This window comes from Theropithecus gelada, chromosome 20 (genome assembly GCF_003255815.1).
Source record: "Theropithecus gelada isolate Dixy chromosome 20, Tgel_1.0, whole genome shotgun sequence".
In the NCBI taxonomy this organism is placed as follows: domain Eukaryota; kingdom Metazoa; phylum Chordata; class Mammalia; order Primates; family Cercopithecidae; genus Theropithecus; species Theropithecus gelada.
In genome coordinates this window covers 62,726,009-62,746,346 of record NC_037688.1, presented here as the reverse complement: position 1 = coordinate 62,746,346, position 20,338 = coordinate 62,726,009, and the positions used below count along the sequence as shown (strand labels likewise).

General features: G+C 44.7%; 1 protein-coding gene across 2 annotated transcripts; it reads right to left on the bottom strand.

Moving 5' to 3' along the window:
• Window positions 1-1,012: 1,012 nt before the first annotated feature.
• Window positions 1,013-18,575, bottom strand: ZP2 (zona pellucida glycoprotein 2). 2 transcript variants are annotated; one of them, XM_025370815.1, is made up of 20 exons: window positions 18,292-18,575; window positions 15,537-15,800; window positions 15,356-15,444; window positions 14,182-14,265; window positions 13,701-13,795; window positions 10,946-11,098; window positions 9,826-9,870; window positions 9,514-9,678; window positions 8,427-8,523; window positions 8,149-8,330; window positions 7,236-7,362; window positions 5,892-6,079; window positions 5,720-5,811; window positions 5,494-5,618; window positions 5,157-5,346; window positions 3,492-3,627; window positions 3,319-3,415; window positions 2,347-2,430; window positions 1,323-1,406; window positions 1,013-1,183 (listed from the first exon to the last, which is right to left on the bottom strand). In XM_025370815.1, exons 2-20 carry the CDS (start codon window positions 15,713-15,715, stop codon window positions 1,041-1,043), a joined length of 2,355 nt encoding a protein of 784 aa, XP_025226600.1. In that variant the 5' UTR covers window positions 15,716-15,800; window positions 18,292-18,575; the 3' UTR covers window positions 1,013-1,040. The 2 variants fall into 2 exon arrangements, with proteins under 2 accessions (XP_025226600.1, XP_025226601.1); XM_025370816.1 differs by having other exon boundaries at window positions 5,494-5,591.
• Window positions 18,576-20,338: the final 1,763 nt, after the last annotated feature.

Genomic DNA, 20,338 nt, shown 5'->3' with positions numbered 1-20,338 from the left:
GGTGCCTGCAATCCCAGCTACTCAGGAGGCTGAGGCAGGAGAATCGCTTGGACCCAGGAGGCGGAGGTTGCAATGAGCTAAGATCGTGCCTATAGAAAACCACAAGATGACTAGATAGGCATCACAATATTCAACCTCAAGGTTAGATTTTGAGAAACCCAAGAGTATGACTGAGCTGACATTTAAATCCAACCACTAGAAGCTTTCATCACTTTTATTCTTCCTGCCATATGTAGATCTGAAGTATTTCCTGGCAAAAATTTTAGACTCAAGTTTTCTAGAATACAAGTGAGTTTCCATATATCTTGAAGGTCTCTAACAGCTGCAGAATAAAGCAGACACTAGTCATGTTGACATAATTGCTTAGAATAAGACTGGCTACCCTCAGGAAGAAGGACTCAGGAGAGGGTCAAGATCAAATACAGGTAGTGGAAAACTCACTCTAGGCTCAGTTGAATGGTGGAGTCCGATTCTTGGAATGTTATAATTGGGTCTTAGGACTCTGGCACTTTAGTATTCCTTTCCTTACCAAAGAAAGATTGCTTGTCTTTAGTTTAAGCGGGAAGGTAACTAAGTCCTTTTAAGCTCAGGAAAGTTGTAAGCTTGAGTGTAACTTGAGTTAGGAATTATCTTGAAGTAGGTTCTTATATTACTTTCTTAGGAACATCTGGTTCCCCTTCCCTTAAAAAAGGAGGGTGGGATTTCTGCCAGTAATTGTGGGTAGCTTGCTGGCTTCTTATCCTATATAAGATTGTAGACTCAAGTGTACCCACAGAGGTGGGCTGTAGCTCAGCTCTACTGTTGACTGGGAGTGTCAGAGGACTCATGTATTAGGGTTAGAGAATCAGAAGGGGCCAAATGACAGAAAACAATTATACCATGAATTTCTCTATTTGTATCTATACACAAATCCTGCCCAGAGGATTGCCAAGGTACTGCCTCTACACTGAGGAACAAAAGAAATGATCCCTTGTCATCTAATCTTAATGAGAATGTAGAAGGCAAGAGACTTATTTTGAATGCTTTATTTAGAAGCCCATTTAGTGATTTGACACAGTCCTTTTCTTATACAGGTAACAGATGAAGCCTAGAGTTGCCACCACACCTGCCAAGGCAGCCACAGCAGTCACAGCTTTGGAACCAACATCTCCAGCAGTCCTGTGCCCTTTGGTGTCCATAACATCTACAAAGGAAGACGACATTTGAGTCTTCAGTATTTTTAAGGGTAAGTTGAAGCCTTACATAAGGCTCCCCAGAGAAGGGGGTAAAACTAAGCCTTCAACAGGCTTATTTCAGAAATGTGCAACACTGAATAAACTTACCTCGTGAGCCAACCTCCTCCCCTGTTTCGCTCCTACTCTTCTCCCCACTGCTCCCACTTGCTTTTAGATCAGATGAGCCAACACCTAGGGAAGAACCTGAGAGTTTAGTACAACATCTTCATGATAGTCGATGTGGTTAGCTGTCCCCTGAGGGTGTGATCCCACAGGTTGCTCATTAAGACTATCTCAGGTAAGGATATGTGATAACAGGAATATAAACTAATACAGACTTAAGTTTGGCCATAGCATGTTAAGATGTATATGCTCTGACCTAATCCTACTAGAAATGTACCTTGAATTTCTTGTATAGTAGTTAGAGACTTAAGAGGATTTTTTTATGTGTATGTGGCCAGGTGTGGTGGCTCATGCCTGTAATCCCAGCACTTTGGGAGGCTAAGGTGGGCGGATCACTTGAGGTCAGGAGTTCAAGGACAGCATAGCCAACATGGTGAAACCCCATCTCTATTAAAAATACAAAAAAAAAAAAAAAAGGTAGCTAGGCACAGTGGCAGGTGCCTGTAATCCCTGATACTTGGGAGGCTGAGGCAGGAGAATCACTTGAACCCGGGAGGCAGAGGTTGCAATGAGCCAAGATCACACCATTGCACTCCAGCCTGGGTGACAAGAATGGAACTTCATCTCAAAAAGAAAAAAAAAAAAAGGATTCTAGTATGGACTGAGGACAAAACTAGAAATAAACCTATAGATATCCATGAATGAGGATCATGACTAAGGTAGAGCCACATGGAATCCTATATGGTTCTTTGTACAGATATAAGGTAGATAAGACAGGTTAGAGACCAAGTTCTAGATCAGTAGGTAGGAGATCCTACTTGTGTTGAAGTGATTTCTAGAAGAGTACACAGGAGACTTAATAGAAGCCTACCTCTGGGAAGAGACTTAGCCTTTTATTCTTCTATTGTTTAGACTTACCATGGGTACATGGTATATGTAAACACTGACCGCTTGGCATAAAAAGCTAAGAACTTGAATCCAGGAAGTACTCCAAGCTTTAGGTCCATACCTCTGAATGAAGAGTCATCTGACAATAGCAGGATGGGTCCTGGGAGGCTGACTGTCATTTTCTCTGCTTCAGTGGCCCCTGTGGCTGGAGACAGGGGATCAAGTTTGTGTTTAGCCTCTGGAATAGTGGTTCAAGAGGTGTGTCAATGGAATCCTTAGAAGTAGAAGCTCTCTGGAATATTTTGTCCATGTGGTTTGTCCTGCCTTTGCAGGATAGGTTATGCCCTTTCCTGTAAAAGTGGGATGGATTCTTGGGGTCAGGCGTGGTGGCTCATGCCTATAATCCCAGCACTTTGGGAGGCTGAGGTGGGTGGATCACCTGAGGTCAGGAGATTGAGAACAGCCTGGCCAACATGGTGAAACCCGTCTCTACTAAAAATACAAAAAACTAGCCAGGCATGGTGACAGGCACCTGTAGTCCCAGCTACTCGGGAGGCTGAGGCAGGAGAATGGCGTAAACCCGGGAGGCGGAGCTTGCAGTGAGCTGAGATCTGGCCACTGCACTCCAGCCTGGGTGACACAGCGAGACTCCATCTCAAAAAAATAAAAATAAAAATAAAAATAAAAAATGTTAGCTGGGTGTGGTGGTGGGTGCCTGTAATCCCAGCTACTTGGGAGGCTGAGGCAGGAGAATCACTTCACTTGAACTCGGGAGGCAGAGGTTGCAGTGAGCCAAGATCACACCATCTTACTCTAGCCTGGGCAACAAGAGCAAAACTCTGTCAAAAAAAAAAAAAAAAAAGGTTGAAGGTTGATTCTTAAAGAACTCATCTATAGAACTAGACAAGAACCTGTTCATCTTAGACCTGTCACATGAATAAGCTAGACTGGGCCAAGAAGTCTTGACTGGGCCAACAAGAGCTCTTGGCACTAAGTGAAGAGTGAGTTATACCTGTCTTTAAGATCTTCTATTCTGAAAAGTTGATACTTGCTTTGAATTAGACTCACAGAAACAGGAATTTGAAGTTTTTACCTCGCCTGTGCCTAGATGACACAGGGCAGGTCACAGAACACAGAGGGGAGTCTGGAGAGAGTCGATTGCAGATTAAGGCACTGCAGTGGAAGTAGACCTGGTGACAGAAGAGAGTTAAATGGAATCGATGCACTAACACTTAACCTTCCCCTAGTGACTTCTGAATCACTTACCAGGCTAGAGAGCACATGGGCTTCTGATACAAAGGCAAAAGCCTTCATGTCAAACCTCTGATAGTGATCAGGATGGGTCACAGAGGAGCCGACTGGATGGAAGGTGGTCTGGTAGTTGTCCAGCTCGTATGCACAGCTAGGAGGTATGCACCAGGGAGGGATGTCAGTCACATGCATCTTGGAGTGAAATTCAACGTCTGCCCAGATTTAGTCATACGTCATGTCTTCAGGACTATTGCCACATTTACCTTCTACCAGCATCTTCGTTTTACTCAGCATTTCTTACCTGACCTATAATGTCTATGAAGTCATAAGTTGTATAGGCTAGTTATATTTTAACAATTTTAGCAGTACCTGTTTGCCAACTAAATGAGAAGTACAAGTTACATCATTTCAGAAGACACTGGTTTCTTGGCCAGGCACGGTGGCTAACCCCTGTAATCTCAGCACTTTGGGAGGCCGAGGTGGGTAGATCATCTGATGTCAGGAGTCTAAGACCAGCCTGGCCAACATGGCAAAACCCTGTCTCTACTAAAAATACAAAAAGTAGCTGGATGTGGTGGTAGGTGCCTGTAATCCCAGCTACTTGGGAGGCTGGGGCCGGGGAATCGCTTGAACCGGGGAGGCGGAGGTTGCAGTGAACCGAAATCATGCCATTGCACTCCAGACTGGGGTGCAAGAGCAAGACTTCATCTCAAAACAAAACAAACAAAAAAACAAAAAAACAAAAAACAAAACAAAACAAAAAAGGCTTAGCAACTGAGCTACCACAGCTTCAAGAAAGCAAAAGTAGTTTTAGCCAAGTATACACTATTCTGTAAGAATGAGTAAGATCCAGCTGTAGGACAGGACACGGCAGGAGAGCTATGAGGATGAACACCTATGTGTACAAGTGTGTGGCTACAACCTCAGAGTATCATAGTGCTCAGATTCTAGAGTCAGATGGATATTCTAATCCAAGCTCCACTGTGTAAGTACTGTTTTGGCCTGGTTATCTAGGCAGCAAGCTAGGGTTTCTTCATGCAATAAGATGACTAGTACAACTAGTGGATGTGGAATACATAGCACTGTGCCTGGCATACGGTAGGTGTTCAACAGATGGGAGGCTGGAGATCAGTCTTTCCAGATGATCAACACCCATAGTAGAGTCAGACTTTCTGGGGCTTTGGAATTCATTCCTTAAGATTCAAAAGGTGATTGGAAGGCAGCACGCGGCCAAGCGTGGTGGTTCACGCCTGTAATCCCAGCACTTTGGGAGGCCAAGGTGGGTGGATCACCTGAGGTCAGGAGTTCCAGACCAGCCTGGCCAACATGGTGAAACCCTGTCTCTATTAAGATTGCAAAAATTAGCCAGGCTTGGTGGTGTGCCCCTGTAATCTCAGCTACCCGGGAGGCTGAGGTAGGAGAATTGCTTGAACCCAGGAGGCAGAGGCTACAGTGAGCTAAGATCATGCTGCAGCACCCCAGCCTGGGTGATAGAATGAGACCTCATCTCAAAACAAAAACAAAACACAGAAGGCAGCATTGAGTCCTGATTAGAAAACAAGGACTAAATCCGGGTCTAACATGGCTGAATGCCCCTCTAAACCCCAAGAGGGTTTATTCCCATTACTGGCAAGTTCTGATGGATTAGCTGGGCAAACTGATGGTACAGGGAGTACCTACCCATCCACAACAATGTTCCACTGGGGGAAAGAGTCTGGATCCATGGTGGACGTCGCCCAGCAGTCATCTAAGACCAGCTTGATGTTGGGGTCATCCCTGTTTATGACTCTCACTTCCATGTAAATTGGTTGACGGAGGAATCTCACTAGAGGGTACTCGTTTTCCCCATAAGGTTGTTGGTAGGAATTGTCTGAAATGGAATAGTATTCAAGTAGTTAATGGCTGCAACACGTATACATAGGTCACCACCGCTCCATTAGTCTGGCAGTATCAGGATGTTCATTTTAGGGGGAAGTTTGAAATTATTTAAGCAATTTCACAGACTACAATCTCTTACCTGGGTAGCTTTGCAGGATCAAGGTAAATGGACCCAACTTCACCGAGGCCACTGGAGGAGTAAGGCTTTCAACGTTGATGTTTAGTAGCATGTCATTCCTGCTGTAAGAACACTTCACTGTCATTCTGTAAGAGTTTGGAGGGAGGGTAGGTACAGAGAACTTCAGGTTAAAAAATTGCTTGAGTTTAAACTAGAGCTTAAGAGTCAAATAGCAATTTTATCTCACCTGAACTCACTGTCTCTAGATATTTTGCTTGGAGGAAGATCCGTCCAGAGAGCATGTATTTCATTTTCATAGATGACTTTATCGTCTTCAAACTTAAAGGTCAGAGATAGTGGGTTAGCAGCCAGTTATATCAAAGATGAGTCTTAACCTCGTGCCATCTGCCAGTACTAACCTTATATCTCGTTCCGCATCCATTCAGGGGTATGTGGAACCGTACCAGCCCCTGAGACTGAGCCTTGAAGACAGGCTGGCAGGATGAGTTTCCCACCCTCAGAGTATCCAGGTCAAGAGCTGGTTGTGTTTGGTAGCTGTAGACCTCGAAGTCCATAAACCCATCCTGGGTACACAGCTCCCCTGTAACTAGACAGCGGTGAAAGTTTAGAGAAAATAAGGTTGTCTGCCCTGTGATACTGTCATCTCCCAACCTGATATACTACGAGGGAGAAATTCTAATTTAGGAGGCGTCAGAATTTGTCTTAAGACTTTGTGAGGGAACCTTGATCTGCAGCTTTAATTACAAAGGGAGCTGAAGTTAGTTGATTGTTCTATGTGAGATGAAGACTTTTCATCCAAAGGAGGGACCAGTAGACATAGGAAGAGGTGCTATATAGCATAAGACCAGTGAGAATCCTGATGAAGGGCAGAAGTTGACTTAAAATTAAACTTAATGTGGCTTTAAGTACAACACCTATGTTATTGTATCCTTTCTTTGTATACTCACAAATCCTGAGTAGTTCGGGGAGAAACTGAGGCAGGAACTGATTTTTCTATTTGATCTGACTTGTGCAGATCAAATTAAACAGAAGCACATGGTGGAGGCAATGCTAAACAAGAGATATTCACTCTGTATTTCTTTAAGAATTTGTAGGAATTTCGGGGTCAGGCGGGACTTAAACTTTTAATTCTAACTAGAAGTTTGAACATTCTTACCTAGATGGCAGGTTCAGGCTCCTAAGCCAAAATATCTAGATTACTTAACCATGGGGCAGTTACCATAAAATCTACCTATGTAAGGGATCTTAAAAATATCATACTTAGGACCCCATCATAGCAGCTAGACTGTTTCTAATCTGACTAGTCTTTAGTTTCTTCAGTCTATAAGCAATACATCAGAATCTGACCTTCTATACATTTGCCCACATGTATAAGAAGAGCCAAGGGAGAAAAAAGGTAGAATATGGTTTTAATAAAAGGTCTTGCCGGGCGCGGTGGCTCAAGCCTGTAATCCCAGCACTTTGGGAGGCCGAGGCGGGTGGATCACGAGGTCAGGAGATCGAGACCATCCTGGCTAACATGGTGAAACCCCGTCTCTACTAAAAATACAAAAAAAAAACTAGCCGGGCGTGGTGGCGGGCGCCTGTAGTCCCAGCTACTTGGAGGCTGAGGCGGGAGAATGGCGTGAACCCGGGAGGTGGAGCTTGCAGTGAGCCGAGATCGCGCCACTGCACTCCAGCCTGGGCGACAGAGCGAGACTCCGTCTCAAAAAAAAAAAAAAAAAAAAAAAAAAGGTCTTTACCTATGGAAACTGGTGACTCACAGACACACTCAGGATAGATCACCATGGATACTGTCTCCGACTGAAGGAGAAAGGTCAGCCTGAGTGAAGCTAAGTAGAACTGATGGAGCAGGCATTTTTCAGATAACTGAAATAAGAAAAGAATGTCAATTAGCAGCCACAGCCTGTTGGGGCCCGGAACTGTCACAGGGAAACAGCAAGGAAGTCCACTGAATACTTGCAGGACACACTCCAGACTTATCTGGGTTCCCTTTAAGCCAAAACAAGAGAGACCCTATCACTTCCTCAGATCTGGATGTATTCCCAGGCAGATTTATTGCTTTAAACTCATGCCCTGGAGTACCTAGCACTGTACTCTTTGTACGAGGCACTAAAGTTTGAATTAACAGATCAAATTCCAAAGAATAGTGGAATCCTCTGCCAAGCCAGGTCTGAGTCAAAAGGACTCTACAGATGTTATAAAATGGTATTGTATAACATTGTACTCCCAACCTAAGGTTATCATCTGGCGGTATCCCTGGCAGTTCTAGTGAAGGCTAACCTCAGTAGCGACACTACGGGACCCTTTTGTTTAGATCAAGGTGTCCTGTTCGCTGACCAGGACAGATTCATCATTAGGTATTTGACAAGTAGTTGCTACTACTCAGTTGGGGCCTTAGACGGTTTTCAGACTTAGAAACACTTAGATGATTTTTCATGGCAGAACTTAAAGAGGTTTTATGTTTAGAGAATGAACATCAGTTACTTGGTATTTCACTTATGCAAGATGATCAAATGAGGCCTTCTGGCATTTGAATCTGTTATGTTGGCAATTAGAACTCACGGGCAAGTTATCAGCCATATCAGGACTACCCACAAGAGTATACTTCAAGTAAGGACCCGGTGGAGTTCAGTGGTTGACGATTGAACATACTTTCGTTTTGAGCAGAGTTTTGCTGAAATGCAATTTCGTGCCATTTGTTGCTTCTAGATCAATTCCATTTTTATGCAGCTGGTTCACATCAATGTTCCGGTTTTCAAAGCTCACAGACTTAAGCTTCCCAGGAAACTCTGGTATGGTGAGAGTCATGTGTGTGGCATTGCAGTTCACGGGATCTAGAAGGAATGACAACAGAATGCCCATTACCAGCCTTGATTAAGCTTCTAGGACAGTGTCTCCCACACTGAGGTTGCAGCTGTCTGGGACCTTACCTGGTGCACAAATAGCTTGTGAGGAGAAGATCACCTTCTGTCCAGGAGATATAAATGTAAGCTTCAGAGACACCATGTAGAGATGACTGTTACCTTGCTAGGGGGAGAAATAACATTGGTTACTTGAATCTGTAACCAGTAAGAATCCTCTCAGCAAGAATATATCCAAGTAATGGGCACTACTTTGACACAAGTAGGATTTAAGCATTTGCTAATGACTGTTCTGGAGGTACACTTATTTTAACCTTGTTCTAACATCTGGAAGAATGTTGTCTAGATCACCTATAGCCAATCACTTCTAGGCAGATAAGATCTGTCCTTACCCCATATGACTGTTTTAAAGTATCAGCAGCCAGACAATATTTTCAAGCTTCAATCCATTTGTGTTCTTACTGGGAAATAGGACCATTCTTGAAGTGGTTGGCATTTGAGCATTTATGTGTCAGGACCTGTCCTAAGTACTTTAGGAGATTAATTTAGTGCAGTGTTCAGACTATTAGCCTGGAAAGCACCAATACTTGCTATAAAATATAGGACACTGACAACCCAAACAGAACCCCTTAACCTATAAAGCTTTTAGGCGTATGCTTGTTCTATGTTGTAGTATAGATTTAAGACTATGGGGAAAGAGACTAGATTGAGGTAAGGATTATGTCTGTTTATTTTTGAGAAATGGTCTCACTCTGTTGCCCAGGCTGGAGTGCAGTGGCACAATCTCTGCTCACTGCAACCTCTACCTCTCCTGGGTTCAAGCGATTCTTCCACCTCAGCCTCCTGAGTAGCTGGGATTATAGGCACACACCACCTCACCCAGCTAAGTTTTTGTGTTTTTAGTAGAGACAGGGTTTCATTATGTTGGCCAGGCTGGTCTTGAATTCCTGACCTCAAGCGATCTGCCCACTTCAGCCTTCGAAAGTGCTGGGATTATAGTCGTGAATACCCAGGGAAGTGTTTGGCACTTAATAGGCATTAAAATGCTTATATGGGTTGTATTATAAGTTAATGTGAAGACATGGTTGAGATTATGCTTGGATTTAGGAATAATGGCCTGTGCTTTGGTGGTACAAAGAAAGACTTCCACACCTACCACATAGTGAGTCACTCCAGTGGCATTGAATGGCACGTGGAAGATCATCCTGTGGTTGTCAATCAAGAGACTGAAGCCTTCCTTCATGGCCTCTGGCAGGGTTAGAGTCTTGACTCTTGCACCATCACCAACCTCAATGCTCCATCCCATCTTAAGTTTGGTCACCTGAAGTCAAAAAGCTTTGTTCAGAGGGCTGGCACTCCCTTAACCAAGTCTCTGGTAGCCTAATGATTTATCAGGTTGAAGGTAATATCACCTTTAACATAGAATTAAAGGTTATTAAAGTCTGATTTTTAAAATTTGCTTTCATACCTTATTGTCATCAGCCAAGCCAGAGAAGACCCGTGGCAAGGAAAACTGGAAGAAGAGAATTGTGATGTAAGACTCTGATTTGGAGGTAGATGTTTCTGAATTCATGTCACCTGCTAGAGAAATTGCTGTGTGGTTATCAAACCAAAAGGCCTGCTTGTGGGATGCAGAAGAAGCACATGAACCCTGACTGTGCCCTTAGATGTCATGATACTTCTTTGAACTTCTGATCCCAAGAGGCAGCTGGAAGATCTAAGCTCCTTTCTAGTTGTAAGTTGGGACACCTTTTCCCCCTGCAAGTTGGAGTTTCACTCATCACCCAGGCTGGAGTACAATGGTGAAATCTCAGCTCACTGCAACCTCCGTCTCCCGGGTTCAAGCGATTCTCCTGCCTCAGCCTTCCAAGTAGCTGGGATTACAGGCAAGTACCACCACACCTGGCTAATTTTTTATATTTTGTAGAGATGGGGTTTCACCATGTTGGTCGGGCTGGTCTCCAACTCCTAATATCAGGTGATCCACCTGCCTCAGCCTCCCAAAGTGCTGGGATTACAGGCGTGAGCCACTGCGCCTGACCGGGACAACGTTCTTAAACATTCACCCGTTTGACCTATGTCCATATAAATTAGGTACTATGTAAAGCCATGCAATTCTATCATTGTTATGGAGTTGCTTTTATATCAGTGTTTTTTTTAGTTGTCCATGGTTGACATTAGCCATGTTAGATTCCAAATCCATGAAGATGTGATTGGGCCATTTGTTCACTTATTGTATCTTAGCATCTAGGGTAGGGCCTAGAATATGGCATGTATTCCATTTGTCAGATGATTAATGTGAGTGCAACTACCAGTAAAACCCTATTGCCATGCATGATATGCCAAGTACCATGTATACACTCTCAGTCAATTCTTAGAGCCGCCCTGAGGTGAGCATTATTGTCCCATCACTTTGGACTTGAAAACAAAGCCTCAGGGTGGTTAAAGTTAAACCATCAACACACAGAAAGTTAGCAAGTACAGGGATTAAATCCTGGTCTGATTTCTAAGCCCAGCCCCGGTTAGATCATCATCATATTCCCCCTACAGTAGCCATATACCCCAAGCAGTCAGCCCACTTCACTCACAGACATGAAATCCTTCTTGCAGATTGTAGATGCTGAAAGCCCCTGGGTCTCTTCTACTTGCATAGCTGGACAGAAGAACTGATACATGACAGCTCCATGTCTTAGAGCAGCACTGTCATTCATGACTCTGATGGTCATCTGGTATCCACCATGCTGTGTAGAAATAGCATAGTGGGAACACTAAGTGCTGTACCTCCATGGGATTCTAGAATACCATCTGACCCGTCTGAGTGGCAAAACCCTTAAAGTTACCAATACCACAAGTGCCGGAAGGTACCTCATTCCTGTATCAGGAGACTAGCTAGCCCATTGCAATCTGTTAGTGAAGACTCACGCTGATAGGCCAGTTTTAGCATCAGGAAATGGAGTTCAGTTTCTATTTCTCTTGTGTCTACCCTATGTCTCAGTACCATGGTCCTGGCTGAATGGGGTTGGTTTGGGGCTTCTACCAAGGTTATCTGAATACTTGTTAAGTACCTAAGTAGCTGCCATTGTGCTGGGTAGAGCCACCCTTGCTATTACCCCTGACTTTAGGGAACTCAGTCTAAAAGTAGGTGTCAGCCAACCTTTTTCTGTTATGCATTAGCAACTGTTTTAGACTCATGTGAGCCACATGAAATCCATAGCATGTTTCCTTAAAAGAACTTTAAAAAGCTAAGAGCCAGCTGGGCATAGTGGCTCATTGCCTATAACCCAATCACTTTGGGAGACTGAGGCAGACGGATTGCCTGAGCTCAGGAGTTCAAGACCAGCCTGTGCAACATGGTGAGACCCCGTCTCTACAAAAAAAAAAAAAAAAAAAAAAAAAAAAAAAAACCACGAAAGTTAGCTGGGTGTGGTGGTGCATGCCTGTTGTCCCAGCTACTGGGGAGGCTGAGGTGGTACTGAGAGATAGGGGATTGCTTGAGCCCGGGAGGTGGGGGTTGCAGTGAGCTGAGATTGCACCACTGCATTCCAGCCTGGACAACAGCAAGACCCTGTCTCAAGAAGATTAAGATAAAACCCATTCTTAGTTTGAAGACAAAAAAAAAAAAAGACATGAACTAGGCACAGTGGCAGAGTGGCTCATGCCTATAATCCCAGTGCTTTGGGAGGCTGAGGTGGGAAGATCCCTTGAGGCCAGAAGTTTGAGTCCAGCCTGGACAACATGGTGAAATCCCCATCTCGACAAGAAAAGATTAGATAGGCATAGTGTTGCATGCCTGTAGCCCCAGCTAGTCGGGAGGCTGAGATGGGAGAATCCCTTGAGCCCAGCAGTTCTAGGCGGTAGTGAGCCATGATTGCAGCCACTGCTTTCCAGCCTGGGCTACAGAGCAAGCCTGCCTCACAAAGAGGCCATGGACTGCATCTGGCAGTCCACAGGTTATGGTTTGCAGACCCTTGGTCTAAGGGAATGCAACTCTAAGCCCTCTAATGTTGAGAATGTCTGTTTTAGAAGGAAATTATGAGATTTTTTCATGAAGGACATATGATTACTTCATTGGTTGATCATAGAGGGCTCTGGGGACCAGATGACTTACAGTTCAAGCCTGTTTACAGAGTAGGGTCTAAGAATGTATCTGCACAAAGCTTATACTGCAGACCATCTGCATCATAATCAGATGGTGTAGACTGTTAGACATGCAGATTCCCAGAACTCACCCCAGGCCTATGTCCAACTAGTCAATGAAATCCAAACTTTCCAAATTGCAACTTGCTAGCTTCTGCTTAGACAGGTTGCTTTTATTGCTCCTAGTATTCCTGATTGGGCAATACTGTTGCTTGGCAGTAGAAAAAACCTTACTGCTTGGCTGCTGTTTGCCTTTTAACACCTGTTTCTATATGTCAGATTTCTATTTGCTGGCACCAAAATAGCCTTCCATCTCACATGGGGGTTTACGGATCAAAATAGCTCATGTTTCATCATTTGTTGTATCCAGGTGCTGCACCAGGTCTTAATCTGTAGATCATCATTAGGCTTTATTACCCCATGGAGCAGGCACCATTACTGTCATCTTCTAGTAGGCAAACAGGCTTGAAAGGACTAACTTGCTGGAAATAACACCTAATTGGTGGTAGAGCCAGGGCTCAAGGGCTCAAGTACTTGAATGCCAGGGTTTCTCATCCTCAACACTGACATCTCAGGCCTGGTGATTCTGTGTTATGGGGAGGAGACTTGGGTAATGTTTTGTCTGCCAGCATCCTTGGCTTGTATCCATTAGATGCCAGTAGCAGCTGTTCTACCCCCAGTTGTGATAACCAAAGATATTTCTAGATGTTGCCAAGTGTCCCCTGGACAGATTCTCCGCCACTACCCCCCTACCCTTGACAGTTTTGCTCTTGTTGCCAAGGCTGGAGCACAATGGAGCAATCTCAGCTCACTGCTACCTCCGCCTCCACCCCCTGGGTTTAAGTGCTTCTCCTGTCTCAGCCTCCCAAGTAGCTAGGATTACAAGTGTGTGCCACCACACCCAGCTAATTTTTTGTATTTTTAGTAGAGATGGGGTTTCACCATGTTGGCCAGGCTGGTCTGAAACTTCTGACCTCAGGTGATCCACCCACCTCAGCCTCCCTAAGTGCAGAGATAACAGGTGTGAGCCACCACACCTGGCCTGGACAGATTATAATAGAAAAGAAGAACCACACACGAGACACCACCCCCTTGGTTGAGAGCCACTGCTTTACTCCAAAGAGTAAGTTCTTAGCCAAGTTTACTACCAGTAACTCTTAGGTTACTACGTACTTCCCCAAGAACTGCTCAAAGCAATGGACTTACCACTCTCCTGGTACAGTTTTCATAGGTAACCCTCAGGGTGAACTTTTCTGGGTTCAGGATGTAAGTGCAGTTCGGCACGTCGAGACCAAGGGGATCTGCCAAGACCAGAGCAGGATTAGACAGGATGGCTGAGTACATTTTAGTGACAGTCCAAAGCTACAGAGTTAAGACCACCAGTCCATTTCTAAAGCACTTCAGTCCCTTCACTTCCACCCCAACTCGGTGATAGGACTTGAGCTCTGAGATGGTATGACTTGCAGCCAGAAGCTTCCCAGAGATGCTGACGTAAGACACTTTCAAAGGAAGATAGGTCTTCTGTGCTGGGTGGCCTCATGCAAATCAGGTATCCCCATGGCATCATGGGAGCTGGATGCCGTTGCTGCAGGAATTTGGGTACTCTGCTCCCCAGACCAACAGGATTGGCCCAAGCCAAAAGCTGTCTACTAATCAGGACTATGATGAGATAACACACGTTACTTACCCACCACAGATGCATGCCATTTCTTGGTGCCAGGACTGCTTGGGAACTCCACTGTTATTCCCCTTTCATCGCAAACGACAGTGCCTAGGGAGCAAAGGAAGCATCTGGGGGCTTTGAGTCATAAATGATGCAACTCCCACAAAAATGTATAGACTCCTCTTAGATGGGAAGGATTCCAGATGAGGGAGGCAAGAATCGTCCCCTACCCTGGGAGAGCTCACAAACAAGTGAGCAAGATAACAATGATACAATATACCAAGAACTGTAAGGAGAATATCAGGCACCCAGAGCTTTTGAAGTATTTCAGGAAGAAGCCCAGGTTAGGGTTGACAAGCAGGTCTATAGAAGCCAGGTCAACACCTTGACAGTGGAGCGGATGGAGGCAGGTCTGGAATACTGACAAAAGCTTTGTCAACACATTTTGCAAACTGGCGTTAAACGAAGTCCTGGGTAAGTCCGAGGACACCCTTTATTTTTTTATTATTTTTTTGGAGACGGAGTCTCTGTTGCCCAGGCTGGAGTACAGTGGCGTGATCTCGGCTCACCGCAACCTCAGCCTCCCAGGTTCAAGTGATTCTCCTGCCTCAGCCTTCCGAGTAGCTGGGATTATATGTACCTACCACCACACCCAGCTATTTTTTGTATTTTTAGTAGAGACGGGGTTTCACCACATTGGCCAGGCTGGTCTCAAACTCCTGAACTCAGGTGATCCGCCTGCCTTGGCTTCCCAAAGTTCTGGGATTATAGGCGTGAGCTACGGCGCCTGGCTGCATTTTTTTTTTTTAAGATCAACTTTTGCCCATCATCTGCTACTCTGCAGCCTCTGGCTCAGGTGAATGTCAAGTGAGCAGCTCCAGTTTTGCCTGTTATGTCGATGTTTTCCTTAAGCGTGAGTTTGTGTTTGAAGTTAGTTGTGGTGGTTTGCTGTTCTGGCGATACCATAAAGCTTGAGGCAGTGAGGGATTGGAAGGCAGTGCAGGTGTTCTGAGTTTTCATTTAGCAGGTATAGTAAGTCTACAGGTTAGCAGAGGAAAGATCCAGTAACCTGACCAAAGTAATGAAGGGGGTGAATGGAGGTTGTCTGAGCCAGGCCTGTATCTCTTGGCCGGCTAGGCCTTCCAGCTGCAACCTGTTTTTCTCTGCTAAGAAGACTTCCCTCACCCAAGAGGCATACCTGGAAAGGCAGGATTTACCAACTGAAAAACATCTATGGAGTTCACTGAAGTCACAAGGGCAAAGAAGAGAGAAATCGACCTGTAAGTGCTGGAAAAAAAAGACAGGGAGTTAGTTAAGAAGAATGGACTTCAACAAACAAAGCTACCATAGCCGCTCCCTCCACTTCCAGAATTACTCACCTCCAGCCTGCATTGAACCAGCCCGAGGGACTCCAAGATCCTCCTCTCTGCCTGGACGCCATAGCAAAAGGCACTACCAGATCAACCGGGTAGAGGGTGGGCTGCTCTGTGTTTTTATAGCAGGAAGCCAGTCGCATCAACAAGCTCTCCCCATTGTAGGCAGCTGAATCTTCTCCCATTCTCCCAGCTGAAAGGGAAGGATTGGGGAAGGAAGTGGCCTCTCTGATTCCTGACAGATTGTGCCGGGTATTCTGCCAGCTGCCCCTGTGGGCCAGGCATGAAATCAGAGTTCGCGGAAATCAGCTGCAGGTGAGTAAATTGGTGTTTTCCCTATAACTTCGGGGGAAATTAGGATCTTTTGGGCAAATTATTTACAACTGCAATGTAGAGTGAAAGAGAATCATGGGCTTTATTGAGAAAAAAACAAGTCTTGTTCACATCACTAAACATTTTTTTGAGATACAGTTTCACTCTGTCACCCAGGCTGGAGTGCATTGGTGGAATCTTGGCTCACTGCAACCTCCGCCTCCTGGGTTCAAGCAATTCTCCTGCCTCAGCCTCCTGAGTAGCTAGGATTACAGGTGCGTGCCACCACACCTGGCTAATTTTTGTATTTTTAGTAGAGACAGGGTTTCACCATGTTGGCCAGGCTGGTCTCGAACTCCTGACTTAGGTGATCTGCCCGCCTCGGCCTCCTAAAGTGCTGGGATTACAGCCATGAGTCATTGCACCTAAACTAAAACCTTTTAAGTAACATCTAGTCTCCTGGCTACCGCAGAAGTTATCCTGATAATGCACATGAAGTATCTTTAAAAAAATGAATGAAGCCTTATTGACCCCCAAGTGTAAAAGCTTAAGCTTACAGCAAAAAAATGCAATTACAGAAGGATACAGAGAAAAGGCAAAAGTCACTCATAATAGTGCCACTGCTAATATTTAGGTGGGTAACTTTACAGATATGCTTCTACAAACACCACACACAATTTTTTTTAAAACTGGGAGGAAAGTTTAAATACTGTTTTATAATCTGCCACTGTCACTTTATAACCTATTAAACATAAAGCTCTCTGTTACCATTTTAGGGTGGCCTAGTATTCAATGTTGAGATACATCTGTGTTTATATAACTTCCATAATTATGAGCATTAAGGTGGCTTGCAATTTTTCATCATTATAAGCAATAACATCATGAGCATTCTGATACATTTCCTTGGTTAACCCTCAAGATAAATTCCTCAAAGTAAAACTTCCGGGTAAAAGGGAGTAGTGATCTAATAAGAATGTTTTGTTGTTGTAAAGCACTTGGAAGTTTCCCAGTGGGGAAACTGAGGCAAGGAAACTTGCCCCAACAGTATCAGGGGCCAGGTAGAGAACTCAGATTTCCTGAGGCCTGATCGATGTATTTTTTTCAACATCTCTCATTGCTCTTTGAGATAACTAGATGTCTGCAGCCCATGTTCTAAAATAGGTGAATATAATGCCTAGACTCTATACAAGTGATGGGTGACATTTGCAATTATTAGGTTGGTGCAAAAGTGATTGTGGTTTTTGCCACTATTATTTATTTATTTATTTATTTATTTATTTATTTATTTATTTATTTGAGATGGAATCTCGCTCTGTCACTCAGGCTGGAGTGCAGTGGCACAATCACGGCTCACTGCAGCCTCCGCCTCCCGGGTTCAAGCGATTTTCCTGCCTCAGCCTCCCCAATAGCAGGCGCCCACCACCACGCCCAGATAATTTTTGTGTTTTTAGTAGAGACAGGGTTCCACCATGTTGGCCAGTTTGGTCTCGAACTCCTGGCTTCAAGTGATCCACCTGCCTCGGCCTCCCAAAGTGCTGGGATTACAGGCATGAACCACTGCGCCTGGCCCTTTGCCACTACTTTTAATGGCAAAAAACAATTATTTCTGCATCAACCTAAACAGTATTGATTCATGTGTTGCCTTTGAGGTGTAACCCGAGGCATCTGAAATAACACTGTAGATTAAAATGTTTCCCTGACTTCCTTGATCAAAAGGATCACATGGAGCTCTTATTAATGTCACAGATTCCTGAGACCCACCCAAAAGCTACTGAATTGGACTCTCCAGAGGATGTGCCTGGGAAATAGTTGCTTAACGAGCACCACAGGTGATTCTTATAATCAGGAAAACCTGGAAAATACCTGGAGGGAGGGAGGCGAGAAAATCTGTGGTGGCCAGTGGTTAATCTCTTTACGGGAATTGGGTAGATTATATCCCAGCAGAACTGGGGAGAGGGAGCAAAATACAGACAAGTTTTTGGGGATAGAGATGGTAAAATCATTTCATTTTACAGCCAAAGCATGATAGCAATAGTTTCTCCTTCTATGCATATTTTCTGAAGTGACACCGTTTCTACAAATGTAATTCATTACCACAACGGTTGAGACTATGAGGAGAAGACATTAGAGGGAAAAGCATAGATGTGAGACTCAGAGCCCTGTTGAGAAGGTGGTCAGAGAAGTGATGGGTTAATGTGCTTATTCAGCCTCCCTCAGACCCCACCTCCCTCTCCACCCTGCTACGCACTCCCCTCAAGATGGCGTCTTTTCTCCAGAGTGGGAAGTTTTTGTCTTAGAAAGGGCAACTTTGGTCAGAGCCCCCAAATTATGGGTTTCTAAAAGGTTAAGGGGCAGCACAGAGATCCCAAGCAGGAGATGCGGTGAGAAAGTCCACTGTGGGCTGGTGAAACTGGTATGTGCACCAGAGATTAATTTTGTTTGTCTCAGCTAACCCAGACCTGTGGTGTGCTAGGGACAGCCACCGAACAAATGGCTCCGGGCCCATGAGCATCAATGTCTAGGGTTCTGCTCTGGAAAAAGCAGGAAGCTACAGTGTGTTCAGCAGCTGACTTTGAACACAGGAAGAAATAGCTGCTCCGTAAAACAGTGTCTTCTATCAGGAGGTAGGAAAAACTAAAGTCTTTACAAAAATGATTCTTAATATTCTATTCTCACTTATAAGTGAGAGCTGAACAATGAGAACACAGGGACACAGGGAGGGGAACAACACACACTGGGTCCTGGTGGCAGGGGTTGAGGGGCCAGGGGATGGAAAGCATCAAAATAAATAGCTAATGCATGCGGGGCTCAATACTTAGGTGATGGGTTGATGGGTGCAGTAAACCACTATGGCACACATTTACCTATGTAACAAACCTGCACGTCCTGTACATGTATCCGGGAACTTTAAATTTAAAAAAATTGCACTAAATAGGCCCGGTGCGGTGGCTCACACCTGTAATCCCAGCACTTTGGGAGGTCAAGGCAGGCAGATCACCCGAGGTCAGGAGTTTGAGACCAACCTAGCTAACATGGTGATACCCTGTCTCTACCCAAAATACAAATATTAGCTAGGCATGGCGGCACACACCTGTAAATCCAGCTACTCGGGAGGCTGAGGTAGGAGAATCGCTTGAACCCACGAGGCGGAGGCTGCAGTGAGCCAAGATTGTGCTCACGCCATTCTCCTGCCTCAGCCTCCAGAGTAGCTGGGACTACAGGTGCCCGCCACTACACCTGGCTAATTTTTTGTATTTTTAGTAGAGACGGGGTTTCACCATGTTAGCCAGGATGGTCTCCTGACCTCGCAATCTGCCTGCCTCGGCCTCCCAAAGTGCTGGGATTAGTGGCTGATATGGTGTTTCTTGACTCATTGATTTATAGAAATAACACTGATTAGCTGGGTACAGTGGCTCACACCTGTAGTCACAGCAACTCAGGAGGCTGAGGTGGGAGGATAGCTTGAGCCCAGGACTTTTAAGACCAGTCTGGGCAGCATAGCAAGACCCCATCTCAAAAAAAAAAAAAAAGAACACTGATTAGTGATTGGCTATACATTGTTGAACTATAGGGTACGAGTAATGGCGTCTAGCGTATGGTATGAGTTATGGTGTCCAGTGTATGGCATAGTTAGGTTAATTTTATGGCTCCTTGGTGTCAGTGTAGAGCCCATATATCAAGTAGCTCCAAGAGATAATTACTGAGCCCTAGGAGGAAGTAAGGTATGATAGTTGTCACGTTTCAATGCCTCTCTGGGCCTGATAATTTAAAGGGGCTTTGCATTCTTCAGAAACAAAGTTTATTTTCTTTCTCAAACCTATGTGCATATTTATACTTTATGTGTCTGCATGTGGGTCTATACATATGTATTTGGATTACAAGTCAAGAAAGTTGTCCCAGAGAGTTGACAGCGTCATCCAGGAAAGGAGAGGGTTGCCAGGGTCTGGGGAGTCCACGTGGCTGTGCTGGGCATTTGCAACCATTGTCTATTCTGATTTGTTCATGCTTTTGCTGTATGGGTTTTAAATACATTGAATATCATCCCCGGGAAAAGGATTAAGAAGATGCGAGGGTTGGAGCACAGAAAACATTTCCCCAGAATATGGTGCCTGGGCATGCCGAGTGCTTTGGAAAATCAAAAGGCTTTAGAAATAAGCCTCAGAATCAAGGTCTCTCTATCCTTGCCTTGTTCCCTTTCCACCCACAAAGTACAGGAAGGAACTCTCTCTGGAATTTCTTTAGTTGACCTAGAAAGCTTTTTTTTTTTTTTTTTTTTTTTTTTTTGACAGGGCTTTGCTCTTGTTGCCCAGGCTGGAGTGCAATGGCATGATCTGGGCTCACTGCAACCTCCCCCACCCAGGTTCAAGTGATTCTCCTAAGCCTGGCTAATTGTGGGCTTTTTGTTTTTGCTTTTGCTTTTTCTTTGTATTTTTAGTAGAGACAGGATTTCACCATGATGGCCAGGTTGGTCTCAAACTCCTGACCTCAAATGATCC

Coding starts and splice junctions, on each gene's coding strand:
- ZP2 (XM_025370815.1), bottom strand. CDS start 15,715: ATGGGAGAAGATTCAGCTGCCTACAATGGGGAGAGCTTGTTGATGCGA. Junction 8,331..8,426: donor ACAAGCTATTTGTGCACCAG/GTAAGGTCCCAG, acceptor CATTCCTTCTAG/ATCCCGTGAACTGCAATGCC. Junction 5,812..5,891: donor GATGCGGAACGAGATATAAG/GTTAGTACTGGC, acceptor CTGACCTTTAAG/TTTGAAGACGATAAAGTCAT.